General features: G+C 32.0%; 1 protein-coding gene across 8 annotated transcripts; it reads left to right on the top strand.

The window, feature by feature from the left end:
* The first annotated feature begins 376 nt into the window (after positions 1–376).
* Positions 377–15331, top strand: LOC112797978 (respiratory burst oxidase homolog protein B). Of its 8 annotated transcripts, XM_029298042.2 has the most exons (7): positions 377–692; positions 989–1047; positions 12258–12405; positions 12924–13015; positions 13933–14035; positions 14133–14206; positions 15044–15331. In XM_029298042.2, exons 3-7 carry the CDS (start codon positions 12388–12390, stop codon positions 15096–15098), a joined length of 342 nt encoding a protein of 113 aa, XP_029153875.1. In that variant the 5' UTR covers positions 377–692; positions 989–1047; positions 12258–12387; the 3' UTR covers positions 15099–15331. The 8 variants fall into 8 exon arrangements, 6 of the variants coding, with proteins under 6 accessions (XP_029153875.1, XP_072092332.1, XP_025696901.1 ...); XM_072236231.1 differs by lacking the exon at positions 12258–12405 and having other exon boundaries at positions 386–692; XM_072236230.1 differs by lacking the exons at positions 377–692; positions 989–1047 and adding an exon at positions 8219–12066 and having other exon boundaries at positions 12222–12405.
* Positions 15332–15928: the final 597 nt, after the last annotated feature.

The following is a 15928-nucleotide window of genomic DNA, read 5'->3' as shown; positions in this document are numbered from 1 at the left end:
ATAATTTAATTAAATATGTTAAATATAATTTTTAAATAATAACTTTATAAAAAAATAGTTATACTACGGGAGTTTTTATTATTAAATAAAAAATAGTCTAATTAACATTTACTACTACTAATCGTAATTAACTTAAATAAAAATTATGACCTTTAATACTAAAAAAAAGCTTTATGTGATAAATAATATACTAAATTATTTCTAATAAAAAATTCTCATCAAACATTAGCACATAATCTTCGCTGTTTAGGTACCTTTTGTTAGTGTAGTTAGTGTAGTCACTCTCTAGAAACTACCTGTGCCAGCTCAGCTAGAGTTAGTTACAACTGTTAGTCTTTCAACTAACTTTCTGTTGCTCTCTCACACACTCTACACTTCACTCAGCTTATATAAATACTGGTTCACCATTGACTCTGTAATTATTCAATTCAGTTACAATACAGTTCCTTTCTTCTTCCCTTTCTTCTCTTTGTCTCTTATTCTCTGTTCTCCTTGGATCCTTCAATCTGTAATTCTTATTCTATGTTCACATACACAAGAACCGAATCATAAATAGAAGGCTTCATTATTCCATCCCTCTCTTCCACTCTCTCCATATTAAATAGCCAAAACAATAAGAGAAGAAAATGAAAGGTTTCAAATCTGAAGAAGAATAATAATACAACCACCATCATTTATTAATATTCTTTCAGGTAATTAACATATATATTCTATATATTATATAGTATACCTTCAAGTTCAAGGTGTTTTTATTTCCTGTTACAATTATCGAGTTAGATGGTATGCCTCTTTTGAATATCGTTCCAAATGCGTAGGCACTTTAAAATTTTGATGGGATGTTTTTTGTTTTTTTAGTCCCACTCTTGTCTCTGTTAAAACTCTCTCTATTAACTTTTATGAAAAATGGCATAATTAAAAAAGCATGAAACTTTTTTTATTATAAATAATGTTAAGAAAAATGATTAAGATAGTTTGGTTAAAATGACAGGTGGCACAAGTGCTGTTGACACTGCCATATTCATTCTCGCAACTGGGGATGGTATCCAGGTATTTCACTTTCCCTCCTATTCTATCGCTCTATCCATACCAAATTACCAACACTATTCTTTTATTTTATTTTATTTTATACGATTAATGACCGTTTTAGATACATCACAACACAAAATAATATTTCTTTTTATGAAAACAGGTTATTTAATCTTTAAAAAACGACATAGTTTTGAGCGAAAAATGATTTACATATCTGAAAAGTAATAATTGAAAAATGATTTACATAGTAATTATTTGCATGGCAGGATCATTACTCAAATTGTAATTAGAATCTCAAAAATTAAATGGTAATTGAAATCTCAAAAATTAAATCAGTACTTAACAATTTAGATATCAATATTTTATTTAATTATTTTAGGCCTATTTAAATAATTTAAACCATAATTTTTTAATTTTAAAACACAAAAATTTAGGACGATTTATATATTATATGGTTTAGGAAAATCATGTTTTCGAAATCTATTTAAAGAAATCGAGTAATTTGGTTCTCCTATTAATTTATTTAAATAAAAAGACCAATAAAATATGTGGACTAAAAGTTAAGGTAAAAGAAACAGTACATTTAAACAAGACAACACAACAGAAAAAAATTATCAAAATATGCTTTTTGGATCAAATTTCTCTCTCTAGTCCGATTCAGGTAAAAGAGACAGTACATTTAAATAAGATAATCCAACAGAAAAAAAATCATCAGAATATGCTTTTTGGATCAATTTTCTCTCTCTAGTCCGATCCGTACTCTTTCCTCTTATAATTCTAAGACGTAAATTATGCTAAGGCAATGAGTTTTAGGGTAAAAAACGTAACTCATGGTAATCTAGGACAATTTATATACATTTTGTAAAACACAAATACTTGAAACGATTTATATGTTTTTGTGCAATGTGTTTCATGTATAAATCATTCCAAGATAACATAATTCATATATTATTTAAAACACAAAAGTCTAAGACGATTTATATATTATATGGTTTAGGAGAATCACATTTTCGAAATCCATTTAGGAAAATTGAGTAATTTGGTTCTCCTATTAATTTATTTAAATAAAAAAGCTAATAAAATATGTGGACTAAAAGTTAAGGTAAAAGAGACAGTACATTTAAACAAGACAACACAACAAAAAAAATTATCAAAATATACTCTTTGGATCAATTTTCTCTCTCTGGTCCGATCCGTGCTCTTTCCTCTTATAATTCTCTCACTAGGGTTTCAAGTTTCAACTTGAATATATAAGTATCCAACTTTCTCTTGTTTTTCACAAATTTGGTTGCCATTGGGTACCAGTCTGAAAAGAATCACCATCAGGCAACCCCAACAAGAGAAGGAGAGGAGAGAAAAAAGTGAGAGAAAAAAGAGATAGATATTGGATAGAAATAGAAACAATATATAAATATAAGTAACAAATTGGTTATTATATATTCCTATGAGTTTTGCAGCAGCTCTGGGTATTCATCTTTCTTTTCTTCTTTTTCACTAATTGGTTATTATATATTCCTTTCTGAAGAAAATCTCATGCCCTAAGTTGTTCAAGCTGTGATGTTGATGGTTTGATGAATCAGAAGGGATTAAGAGAGGGAGAGAGATAGGTTCTTCTCATTGTTGGAGAGAATGAAAAATCCCCCTTAGAAAATATTTGTTGAGTTATTACACCTTATATACTATGTACTTTTTTTTATGTACTCTCACTAAAAAATAATTACAATGGTAAACCTATTATTGATAAAGAAATAATCTAGGTAACACCCTCCCGCAAGCTAGAATTGTGTAAATCTAACAATCCTAGCTTGGAAACATTGGCAAGAAAAGGACCCGGTGGCAGAGCTTTGGTAAGAAAATCAGCAAGTTGATCCTTGGAACGAACTGGCATAAGATGAATGAGACCAGACGAATGCTTTTCACGAACAATGTGGCAGTCCACTTCAATGTGTTTAGTTCTTTCATGAAAAATGGGATTATTGGCAATGTGAATGGCTGACTGGTTGTCACAGAATAGAGTGATAGACTTTTGAAGCGGCAAGCCAATGAAATCCATTAAGAAAGATAACCAACTAGCTTCACAAGTGGCAACAGCAAGAGACCTATATTCAGCTTCTGCAGAGGACTTGGCAACTGTGGTTTGCTTTTTACTCTTCCAGCTAATGAGCGAGTTCCCAAGCATGAAGCAATAACCGGAAATGGAGCGACGAGTATCGGCACAAGTAGCCCAGTCAGCATCGGCAAATCCAGTGAGATGCAGATTAGAAGTAGAGGAAAAGAAGAGACCAGTTGCAGGTCGGCCTTTTAAATATCGGAGTACACGAAAAGCAGCCTGTAGGTGAGAAGTTGTTGCACAGTCCAAAAATTGGCTCAAACGTCCCACAGCATAAGAGATATCAGGTCTAGTATTTGTGAGGTAAAGGAGTCTGCCGATGAGCTGTCTGTAAACAGTGTTGTCTGTTCAAATGGTACCTGATTCCTTTGAAAGTTTCTGACTATAATCAAATGGAGTAGAGAGAGGCTTGCAATCTAGATAACCAAAATCTCTGAGAAGGTCCATGGTGTACTTCCGCTGATAAATGTGAATTCCAGAGTTAGAGCGTGCTACTTCCATTCCCAAGAAGTATTTGAGATCACCAAGATCCTTTATTTTGAATTTGTCATCCAAATCTTGCTTGATGGAATTGATTTCACCAATGTCATTCCCGGTTAAAACCAAGTCATCAACATATACTAGAATGGCAGTGAAGCTTTGAGATTGTTTCTTAATGAAGAGTGAATGATCATCAAAAAACTGCTTATAACCAGCATCCACAAGAGTCTGAGTGAGCTTAATGTTCCATTGCCTGCTTGCTTGCTTAAGCCCATATAGAGATTTTTGCAATTTACAAACCAAACCTGGTTGTGACACAGCCAAACCGGGTGGTATCTTCATATAAACTTCTTTGTCCAAATCTCCATGAAGGAAGGCAGTGTTGACATCCAGCTGTTTCAAATGCCATTTCTTTGCCGCTGCTAATGCTAACATTACTCGTAGGGTAGTCATTTTGACAACTGGACTAAAAGTATCACCATAATCTACTCCTTGCACTTGAGTGAATCCTTTTGCAACTAGCCTCGCTTTGTGCCTTTCTATGGTGCCATCGGGATTGAATTTCACCCGAAAAACCCATTTGCAACCCACAGCCTTCTTGTCTTTTGGGAGCTCAGTGAGACACCAAGTTCTGTTCTGATCTAGAGCTGTCAATTCATCTTGTATTGTCTTTCTCCAACATTCATGTGCAGCCGCTTCCTCATAAGTGCTAGGTTCTTGATTTGAGGTGGTGGCTAGAGAAAGTGACTTATATTTCGGGGTTAGTTTATCATATGACAAGTGTTGTGAGATAGGATATAAAGAGTTAGAGTTGGAAACATTGCTAGAGTGAGCTGTGTGGGTTGTCATACAATGATAGTCCTTCAAATAAGCAGGCGGTTTCTTGACTCTTTCAGACTTTCTAGTAATGCAGTCATGTGTGATGTCAAAGTGTTGTGATGCAGGTGCATTATTAGTGTGTGGTGTGGTAATGGGTGCAATGGTGTGTGAGGAAATTGGTGAGTGCATTGAGCTTGAGAAATGTTCATTTGAATCTATGAGTGTGGTATGTGTGGGTGATTGCAAATGATGTGTGGATGGTGTATCATATTAAAAAAGATCAATGCATTTTGGAGTACGAATGGGCACTACAGAAATGTCAGTGCTAGTGGAATGTAAAAATGGAAAATGAGTTTCATAAAAAATTACATTTCTGGATATGAAAATTTCCTTTGATTTTAAATCAATAAGTCGAAAACCCTTTGTTCCTAATTTAAAACCAAGAAAAGCTGTTTTTCTGGCTCTTGGGTCTAATTTTGTTCTTGAATTTGTTAATGTGGAGGCATATGCAAGAGAACCAAATACTCTTAAATATGAAAGGTCAGGTAAGTTGCCATACAAAAGCTTATAAGGACTAGCATTATTCAGGTTAGTGCTGGGCAGCCTATTAATTAGGTGAATGGCGTGAGCAACTGCGTATTGCCAAAAACAATGTGGAATTCCTGATTGAAATAGCAGTGCTCTAGCAACACCTAAAATATGCTGGTGTTTTCTCTCTACAATCCCGTTTTGCTCTGGTGTTTCTACACAAGAAGTTTGGTGTAAAATTCCAGTTGATGCAAAAAAGGATTTTAGAGTGAATTCTGGCCCATTGTCGGTCCTTATACACTTAACTCCGACAAAATTCACAAAATTAATAACCAATTGTGATGCTTCAGATTTGGTTTTCATAAAAAAAAATCCAAGTGAATTTGCTCTTACCATCCACCACAGTCAAAAAATACCTATGTCCTTCATTGGAAGGGACAGAAATAGGACCCCAGATATCCATATGAACTAAATCAAAACAATATTTTATTTTAGTTGTACTAAGATTAAAAGATAATTTCTTTTGTTTTGCAAAATGACATGAATCACAAGGAAATTTTGAAGCAATACTATCTATAAAAGGATAATACTTCTTCAGAAAAATCAATTTATGCATGGGTATGTGTCCTAATCTAAGATGCCAAATGTTGTTGTGCTCACTGTGTGAAGGTGTGGTGGGATGAGTAGTAGTAGTAGTTACCGCCAATGAAGCTTGCTTTGTTGGAAGAGGGGGAAAATGAGAGAATTCTGGTTCTCTACTCATTGTATATAACCCTTCTATACACTCAGCAATGCCAATCATTTTTGATGTGGATCTATCTTGTATCTCACAACACTTATCATTGATTAACAATTGACAATGTAAGTTTGATGTTAACTTTGACACAGATATCAATTTAAAATCAAAAGAAGAAATGTATAAAACATTTTTGAGAAAAAAATTTTTAGAGAATGTGATTGTGCCAATGATGGTGCTAACAGTTTTGGTTCCATTTGGCAATATCACATTGATTGGATCAATATTTTGAAAACTTGCAAAATCTTTTAAGTCAAAAGTCACATGATCTGTTGCACCGGAATCAATGACTCATAGTGCAGATTTTGGAGTGATAATGCTCATAATTCTCGCATTAAAATGTAATGCAATGGTTTTACCTGGAGTGGAAGTGTGAATGGAATTAGTCAAAATTTGATTTGCATTATGAGGTTGTTGCTGCACACTTTTGTCTTTGATCAACTCTAACAAGGCAAATCTTTGCTCTGGAGTGAATCCAGATCTTGATATTCCAATATTCTCTTGGAGACAATTGAGCTGGAATTGTTTGTCACTGAGTATATCATCATGCCCCTCAGTGATCACGTGATTGATGGTGGTGTTATGTTGCTGCCATTGGTAGAAGTGGGAGGAGTACCCATGCTTCTTATAGCATACATCTTCTGTGTGGCCTTGGTTGTTGCAATGAGAGCAAGCCAATGTAGCTCCACGACCTCTGCAATGGGAGGATCTGTTTGCCATGTTTGCCATTTTGAGAAATCAATGAATCACAGAGTAATAGGGATTCAGATCTTCTTCCTTCCAACTCGTTGATCGGAACAGCTATGTTCACCAAGAAAGAATCTTGCGAAATAGCCTCTCATCAAACTCAATTGGATGAGTTTGAAGGAAGAGGTAAGAATGGGGGAAAGAAAATGTCGAAAGAAAAATTAGAGATAGAAAGAGAATGGCAAAATTGGATTGATCTCGATTCACAACTTTTTTTTGATTCACAGCTTGGTTGCTCTCCACGCTCACCGCACCACGAAGAAAATCTCATGCCCTAAGCTGTTCAAGCTGTGATGTTGATGGTTTGATGAATCAGAAGGGATTAAGAGAGGGAGAGAGATAGGTTCTTCTCATTGTTGGAGAGAATGAAAAATCCCCCTTAGAAAATATTTGTTGAGTTATTACACCTTATATACTATGTACTTTTTTTATGTACTTTCACTAAAAAATAATTACAATGGTAAACCTATTATTGATAAAGAAATAATCTAGGTAACACTTTCATCTCTTTATTCTGTGTGTTATGATGAGATCTAGTATTGTTCTTTGCTATTGTATGTTAATTTTTTTATTTTTAATTTTCTGGGATTTGCTTGATTTGATTGAAGGAATGGTTATCTACTTGTCTTTTTTTTCTGTTTAATATAATAATATGATAATTTTTGTAACGTTTTATGTTGGGTTCAGCTTATAAGCTCTTGTGTGTTTCTTGAGAGAATTTTATTTCATATTTAGAGAGGTAAAAGACGTAAATAAGAAGGGAGCTGAAAATTACTTTACGAATGAGTCAAAGCACATTACTATATAATTTAAATCAGGTTGGTTCGAACTGCAAAAACACATAATTCGAACCAAGGTAGTTCGAATATTGATGGAATAAGTGATGCATGTAATTCGAACCTAGTTGGTTCGAACTAGGATTGAGAGTAATTCGAACTAGGTGAGTTCGAATTACACGTTTGGACGCTTTAACAACTAATTCGAACCTAGTTGGTTCGAATTAGTCAAAGTTTGTCTCGAATAGTAATTCGAATTATGCTGTTAAAAAATTAATAATTTATTAAAAAATTTATTAAAAATTTAATAATTTAAAAATTAAAAAAATATATTTTTTATTTTATACGTTAAAAAAATCTAACAAAATATTTAATTATGAGACTTTTTTAAAATATTAATGAGCTATCAATTCGAATTCCATACAATATTTTTTTGTCCATTTTTAATAGCTCATGAATATTTTTTAATAAATTTTTTTAAATTATACTACAAATAATATTTTATCCTATGCAAAATAATTTTAAAAAAATGGCTTAGAAAATGTTAGGAGTACTATAAAAATTTGTAATGTTCTAATAACTTAGATAAATACATGAATGTACTCAAATTTTAAATAGAATATTCTACAAAGTCAATAATAATTTAGAAATGAAAGAAAATATTTTATTCCATACAAAATAATTAAAAAATATATTTTATTCTATACAAAATAATTTTAAAAAATGGCTTAAAAGATGTTACGAGTACTATAAAGTTTGTAATATTCTAGTGATTTAGGTAAATACATGATAAAAATATTTTTTCTTTAATTTCTAAATTATTAGTGACTATGTAGAGTATTTCTTTAATGTCCTAAATCATTAGGACATTACATATTTTTATAGTACTTCTAAAATTTTTTAAGCCATTTTTTAAATTATTTTGCATATAATAAAATATTTTTTTTGTGGTATAATTTAAATAAATTTATTAAAAAATATTCATTAGCTATCAAGAATGGGCAGAAGAGTATTGTATAGAATTCGAATTGCTCACCATATAATTTGAATCAGAGTGATTCGAACTTCCACATGCGTAATTCGAATCATGTAATATCTCATCATATAATTTAAATAATTTTATTAAAAAATTATCATGAATATTTTTTAATAAATTTATTTAAATTATACTACAAAAAAATATGCAAAATAATGTAAAAAATGGCTTAAAAAATGTTAGAAGTACTATAAAATTTGTAATGTCCTAATGACTTAGGACATTAAAGAAATACTCCACATAGTCACTAATAATTTAGAAATTAAAGAAAAAATATTTTTATCATGTATTTACCTAAATCAATAGAATATTACAAATTTTTATAGTACTCATAACATCTTTTAAGCTATTTTTTAAAATTATTTTGTATGGAATAAAATATATATTTTTTAATTTTTAAATTATTAATTTTTTTAATAAATTTTTTAATAAAATTTTTTTAATAAATTATTAATTTTTTAACAGCATAGTTCGAATTACTATTCGAGACAAACTTTGACTAATTCGAACCAACTAGGTTCGAATTACTTGCTGAAGCGTCCAAACGTGTAATTCGAACTCACCTAGTTAGAATTACTCTCAATCCTAGTTCGAACCAACTAGGTTCGAACTACATGCATCACTTGTTCTATCAATATTCGAGCTACCTTGGTTCGAATTATGTATTTTTGTAGTTCGAACCAAGAATTATATAGTAATGCACTTTGGCTCATTCGTGAAGCAACCTTCGTAGCTCCGTTCAAATTGAGAAAAATAAAGAATTGAATTTTCAGAACTCTTTTATCATAGGTTTTATGTCTATGATATGCATTGCTACAATATTTTAGAGCTTTATTTTAAACTTATTTTTAAGAATACAAGTTTATCTTGGGCTCCTATATATTGTGTTATTTTTTTGTTTATCGATGTAAAGTAACAAGCAGTGTTAAAAAATTAGATTCGTATGGTTTACAATCTTAAGAGGCATTGGAATAACTCTAATAATGTGTTTTATAATATTTCTAGTATCATTTTTACTATAATTATATACAAAAAGAAGGAGATTATATTTTTAAGATATTAATTTTACCGATAATATTATGCTGTAAGTATATGAATAGTGGTAATTTATATATATAACTAGTGTTAAAACCCGCACTACCACAAATCAAACGTTGATCCATTATAAAAATTTGTTAATGTTTGTCTATTAATACCAATAAAAACTTTTTGAAAATTCAGTCTCTTTTTTTTTTCAAATTCAGGATAGTTAAATACGGACAACAATTCCAAAATTAAAACATTGGTAGCGAGGAGCATGAAACCCGACTCCTTGGTATCTTTTCCCTTATCCTCAACAAATTTTTTCAAAAAAGTAAAGTCATTGTTGGTAAAATGTTTAGCCACTGAAACTGTATTGTTTCGGTAACTTTAAAAAACAACACGAGTTATTAATGTAAATATTTTTTAAAATAATTTTAAAATATTTTATAACTTTCTCACATAATTAAATTAAACACAATAACTATTTTTTAAGTAAAATACAAGTTATATAATACAAAAAAAATCCCAACTTACATGACTCTAGTTGGTATGTGTGCATTGTATCTCTGACCGTTGTAATAAGAAAAAAAAAATAAAGAGTAGTTAATTTATAAAAAAAATTATATATAAAATAACTAAAAATATTCTTATATATATTAGTTTCACAAATTCTAACCTCTCTTTCTGCTGTCACTCATTCTCTTTCTTAGAAAAGCTAAAGTTCAAACTCCAATACCCTCACAGTTTGTTTCCAAGTCTGACCTCTCCTCTCATCGCCATTCGCCATTGTACCCTCTTCTCTTCTTACTGCCGCGCTCCCTCTTCCCTCACTGTCACGCTCCCCCTTCTTACTGATTTCTCCTTTGGTCCTTTCACTTTCAAGGTCACCACACAGCCACATCATCGCTCTTTAGCGCATGAAAAATCTATAGAAGAGAATCTATCGTTAATAGATACAGAATCTTTGTTACCCGTCACAGAGACAGAAATAGATTTTAGAAGCTAGGGCGGGGGTATGTCTCCATCCTATGGAACCTGTTGTGACTAAGCCAAGGATAGAGAACTTTACCCAAGACCCAAAGAAAAAAAAAAGAAAAAGAAATCAGTGACGATATCAATTCCGACATGGTAATTACAGTGTTTTTGTCTCTCTAGTTGAGTATAGTGTTTTGTTGTCTTTGATTAAGTCAAATATTGTTTTCCCTTATAGTGAAAACGAAGAGTATAAACTATATAATCCATTTTACTCTTGAACTGGATATTGAAACGATTTTATTAATTTGAATTCTTTTCATTGCCAGTTCTTTTTCTGTTCCCATGTTTACCTGTTGTTTGCTGATGTAGTTCTTTTCTCCTTTTGAAAGATAGGCCTCGAAACCGCCGTTTCTGGGTATTGTTTCCCTTAATGTATATTTTCAAATAGAAAAGTATATAGAACCAAAAGGTTATTAGTCAAAAACTAAACAAAATCACATTAATTTATATTAATAATTAATTTTAAATTTTTCTAAATTCAAAATTTAAAAAATTTAAAATTAATTAAGTAAACCTAATTAAAACCTATAAAAGCCTTCCTCTTCTCTCTCACATTAACCTACCCACCTCCAACAATCACACGCATAGACCTCTCTCTCTCACTAATGCTGTTGGAAGCGCCGGCGACTTCCATGCTCTCCGTGACACCCTCAACAAGCGCATACAAAGCAACCACTTCAACACGAAGTCCACCTTTAACTTCGTCAATGACAAAACCTTCTCCTCTTCCCTCCTCAACCATGCGCCTCTGCACCTACATTGTGGAGTACATTATTGCTATCAGGAAGTGTTTCTTCTCTCATGTCAATAAAAATTATTGCATCATCATAAATTTCACATCCTTGAATAGAGACCGAAGATGATGCGGAATTACTGCTGTTTGTTTGCATTCCTTTGGAGCTTCGGCCAAAAGCCTTCTGATGCTCTCTAGCAGCTGGTCTAGAAAGATGTGGTACATTGCCATTGGTCAACTGACGGCTAATGTCGGGCTCCTGAGCTGTTCTATTTATACCTGACTTCCCATTATCATTTGTTGCATTCGGAACATTAAGCACAACTGGCCTCATTCGAGCCGGCACTACAAGAAAAACACCCATTCAGCCACACTTTTTTTAAACTACATTTGAAAAGCGTAACCTATTCTTAGAATAGGTTACGCTTTTTTGCAGGGTGCCCTTTTATAAGAGAATAGGAAACACTATTGAGGCATCACTTCAAAAGTGTCTCCTTAGATATTTTAAACATCACTTATAAAGTGTAGCCGTATCTAAATAGCTATGGAGACACTTTTTACACCAAAGGAAACGCTTTTAAAAAGTAACCCATTTATTATGTTTTGGGTGCGATTCTAAAACGCTGCCTAATCCATGTAAGACTACTAAATCCCTCAACACTTACTAATTTTTTTTTCATTTTCACCAACACAAAAGTAACTTTAGAATTATTTCACTCGAGAATCCCAACTCCTCAGTCCTCATCACCACCAACACTTCGTCACTATCTCATCAAACCCCAAATATGTTCTGCCGTCGCACCATCCACTCGAGAACCATCGGTGTCGGCACTCCTCTTCCACACTCACCGCTCCTCTGATCCCGTCGCTCACCATCAGTCGTCTTCGCGGCGTGCTCACATCGGTCGTCAGCATCGTCCTCTGATCCCGTCGCTCACCATCGTGGTGGAGAAGGTATCTACTCATGCCGATTTTGTTCTAAAATTTCAGAGGGTTAGGATTTCGACTTTAGGGTTTTCAATTTGGGGGTTTGGTGACCATTTGCGGCGTGAGTGAACTCTCGTACCCTCATTTCTCCTTTTAAGAATTTTATTATAACTTCTATGAAGATTGATGCTCTTGGACTCTTGGTACCAAATGTTCAGAAACTGATGACAGGAGAGGACCATCATTAAGAGCTAAGATTGTAGGAAGTAATCACAAGAACAAGAACAAGAATAAAGCTAAGGTGGGGTTAGCAAGACGAAGCAATCACAAGAACAATTCTTTTGAAAAATGTTTCATCCATCTCAGGTAATGTTCCTGAAACCTAAACTAGAAGCTTAGTAAAAACATAAACAAGCATTCCTTTAAAACTTTCGTGCCTTGGTGTGATATAAGATTTTTTGATAAATGCTCATAAAAAAAACAGTTCTTTAAAACATTATATTCTTCATAAATGAGATTAAATAACCAGCAACAGTAAGAACTGAAATGTGCCGGCTGTACAGATAGGGAAGAAGATTCTAACAAGCAAAGAGATTAAGATAATAATGCATTCTGTAGTAAAAACACTAAAGATACAATCGATAAACTGAAATTGAAAATAAACTGAAAATCAGCTACTTGACTAGTAGATATGCATCAATGTGTTTCTCAAGATCAAATGTACTCTCCTTGTTTTCTCCTTTATCTTCACCATTTAGGACATCTCTTTTAATTCAGCTAGTTCTATGGCCACTGAATTGTTCTAAAATTTGAGAGAGTTCTGATTTTAGGGTTCCGATTTAATTCACTTTTTGCTTATCAGCTTGCATTGTTTGATTTGATAGGGGTGTTCTCAAGAATATGGCTATTATAATGGCATGTGTGTACAACTATGCTACTCTGTGAATTTGCTTCAGCTTGCGTTTTGCTTACTCTGGTTTGTGTATGCCTTTAATTTTGGTTCTTATGATTTTGTGCGTGCGTGTGTGTTCAGCTGCTTGAAAATGAAATCATTAGTTGGTGTTTATTCAATTCTGTTCTATTCTGATTAAGCTTTTGAATTCCATTATATTGTTTATTTGATGTTGTCGTGAATTGTGATAAGTCAACTGGAAAAGCATACACAAAATTGTACTGATATTGGGTGTGTTGTAGTGTTGAGTTGAGAATCTTGATGCGTATTAGAAAGTAGTATTATGACACTGACTTCTGGTAGCTAAAGAAAGTGTCTAGTTCCAGTTGTTGGCTGATTTGTTATGATAACTCTGGATTTGTTTGAAGAAAAACTTTGGATGATTTGTTCTTAAATTGGCTTATGACCAAATAACAGCTTCGGTAACTAATCTTTTTATGCATGTTCACTGACATATTAGAGATGCATACCTATGTAAGACACTTTTATGGCAAACCTTATGCATTTTTATTCATGTTCTTAACAAAATAAACTAAATATTTTGGTATAATAGTTCTAGTTGCTAGGCTGAGTATCCTATAAAGTATAAACTAGACTTGAAGATTATATAGTTGCAATAATGGAATCACTCTTGCTGAATGTGACATCTTAATGGTCATGTTCATGGAATGAAATTATATCTAAAGTTGCAACATAATAATTATATTGCAATAATTTAATGAATTGTGTTCTTTTTAACTCTCTTTTTACATATTTAATATAATTAGTGTCATTTCAAGTGATGAAGACACAAATTAAAAATATATATTCCATAGTGATATGATATATTTTGCTCGCGATGATTTGTATATGATTTTCAAATTGAGGTCGTGATAAAAATTTAATTAGTTTTTTATTATTTCCATTGAGCAAAATTCAAGCAAAACATACTGTGATCACAGGCATCCATTTTTCATAACCTCCACCCCGGATCATAATTACCCAAGTGTTCATATTAAGATACTTGGTGATTGGACTGAAAATCTGAAAGCCAAATTCGTTAAGGTGAATTAATCTTTATTTTTTTACTTATGTTCCTATCAAAATATTGGTTTCTCGTATAATAAGTAACTAAGTCTATTGCTTTGCTGAATTCTATCAGGTGTGCCAGCCACCCCTCAATGGCCAGAGTGGACTTCTAAGAGCTGACTGCATCAAAGAAGACAGCCAACTGAGGTGAACCCAAATCGAAGTGGGAAAATTATGATGCCAAGCGATTAATATTTCAAAACTTGTTGGTTTTTTTTTATTTGAATTTTTCTTCTTTTTTCCTTGCGAGATTCATGGTTTGGATTTAAATTCTGGGTGGTGGTCAGATTTAATTAGTATAGATACTATGCGAATTTAATTTTTTTTATTCCAACTGTTTAATCATTTGCTTGTTCCTGATTTGAGCTACAATACTCAATAGGTTATTGAATTTAGAATGCTAAGTAATGCCATTCAAATAAGCTTAATGAATATCTCATATAGTTGTTTCTAAATTGTGACTTCAACTCTTTAGAATATTGTATCACTTGAGAAATTATACTATGTTATAGTTGGTGTTCTGAAGAAAAAACCAGAGTATGGACTCTATTTGGTTTGTACATTACTTCAAAACTTGTTGATTTTTTCTACTTTGGATTCTTCTTCTTTTTTTCCTCGTGAGATTCATGCTTTGGATTTGAATTTTGGGCTGTTATCAGATTGCTTGAGAATAGATACTATACAAATTAAAATTTTTTTAATCCAACTGTTTGATCATTTTCTTGTTCCAGATTTGAGCTACAGTAGTCAATAGGTTATTGAATTTAGAATGATAAGTAATGCCATTCAAATAAGCTTAATAAATATCTCATAAAGTAGTTTCACCTTCTTTAATTTCTCGTCTCTGGATGCCATTATTAATTTCTCGTCTCTGGATGCTATTATTTATGTCGCTCGGATATTGTATATGTTATTAATATGTTAATTACTTTTTTCTTGTTGTACTTTTTCAAATTATAATTATTTTTCTATATAATTATGTAGGATAATTTTAAAGATGCGAGTGAAGATTGAGATGCTGATCATGATGGTTTATTGACAAAGATGGAAATTGAAAGATGTATGGTTGATGATGATATTTTTTATTAGAAGCTAAGATACATTTATATGATATAATATTTTGGTTTTTTCTAGTTTATTAGCAGTAAACTCTAAGTGCATTATATGAATACTTATTTTTGGTTCATTGTATAATTATATTTTGTTTCAGTATAATTTTTATTATTTAAAGATTATTGTATGGTATTATTATATATGTATTCATTTTTATTTTATAATAATTAACTAATTTAATTAAAAATACAGGATTATATATATAATTATATTCTCAAATATTAGAGTTTAAATAAAAAAAATTGTTAGAAATTTCTGTTTATATATATATATATATATATATATATATATTAAAAAAAAAACGAGGGATAAAAGGCTACATTTATATAGAGTAGCTATAGGTATAGTATTTGCTACATTTATAAAGTGATGCAGTAATCCTGAAAAGTGTAGTCTTAGGTCCTAAACAACATCACTTAAAAAGCGTACCTTATTCTCAAAAGTCAGAAGCGTAGCCTTTGATACAAAAAAGCGTAGCGTTTGAAAATAGACAACACTAGTATAGGCATCGCCTACAAAAGTGTCTCCGAAGCCTAAAAAACGTAGCCTTCTCCTAAGACATCACTTTTTTCGTTTTTGGCCACACTTTTCAAGTGTACCTAAATGGGTGTTTTTCTTGTAGTGCGAAAATGAAGGTCGTCTAGTTAAGGAAGGGGGAGTCCTTTGCAATGTTCTATCAGGAAGTCCTTCTCCCTCTATTGGTTTGACATTGCCAGATGGCGAAGTCAAGTCGTGCCTAGATTTCGGTTTGCAATG

This window comes from Arachis hypogaea, chromosome 4, assembly GCF_003086295.3.
Source record: "Arachis hypogaea cultivar Tifrunner chromosome 4, arahy.Tifrunner.gnm2.J5K5, whole genome shotgun sequence".
NCBI classification, from domain to species: domain Eukaryota; kingdom Viridiplantae; phylum Streptophyta; class Magnoliopsida; order Fabales; family Fabaceae; genus Arachis; species Arachis hypogaea.
This window is presented reverse-complemented; position numbering and strand designations above follow the sequence as displayed.

Coding starts and splice junctions, on each gene's coding strand:
- LOC112797978 (XM_029298042.2), top strand. Junction 14,036..14,132: donor TGAAAGCCAAATTCGTTAAG/GTGAATTAATCT, acceptor GAATTCTATCAG/GTGTGCCAGCCACCCCTCAA. Junction 14,207..15,043: donor AAAGAAGACAGCCAACTGAG/GTGAACCCAAAT, acceptor ATAATTATGTAG/GATAATTTTAAAGATGCGAG.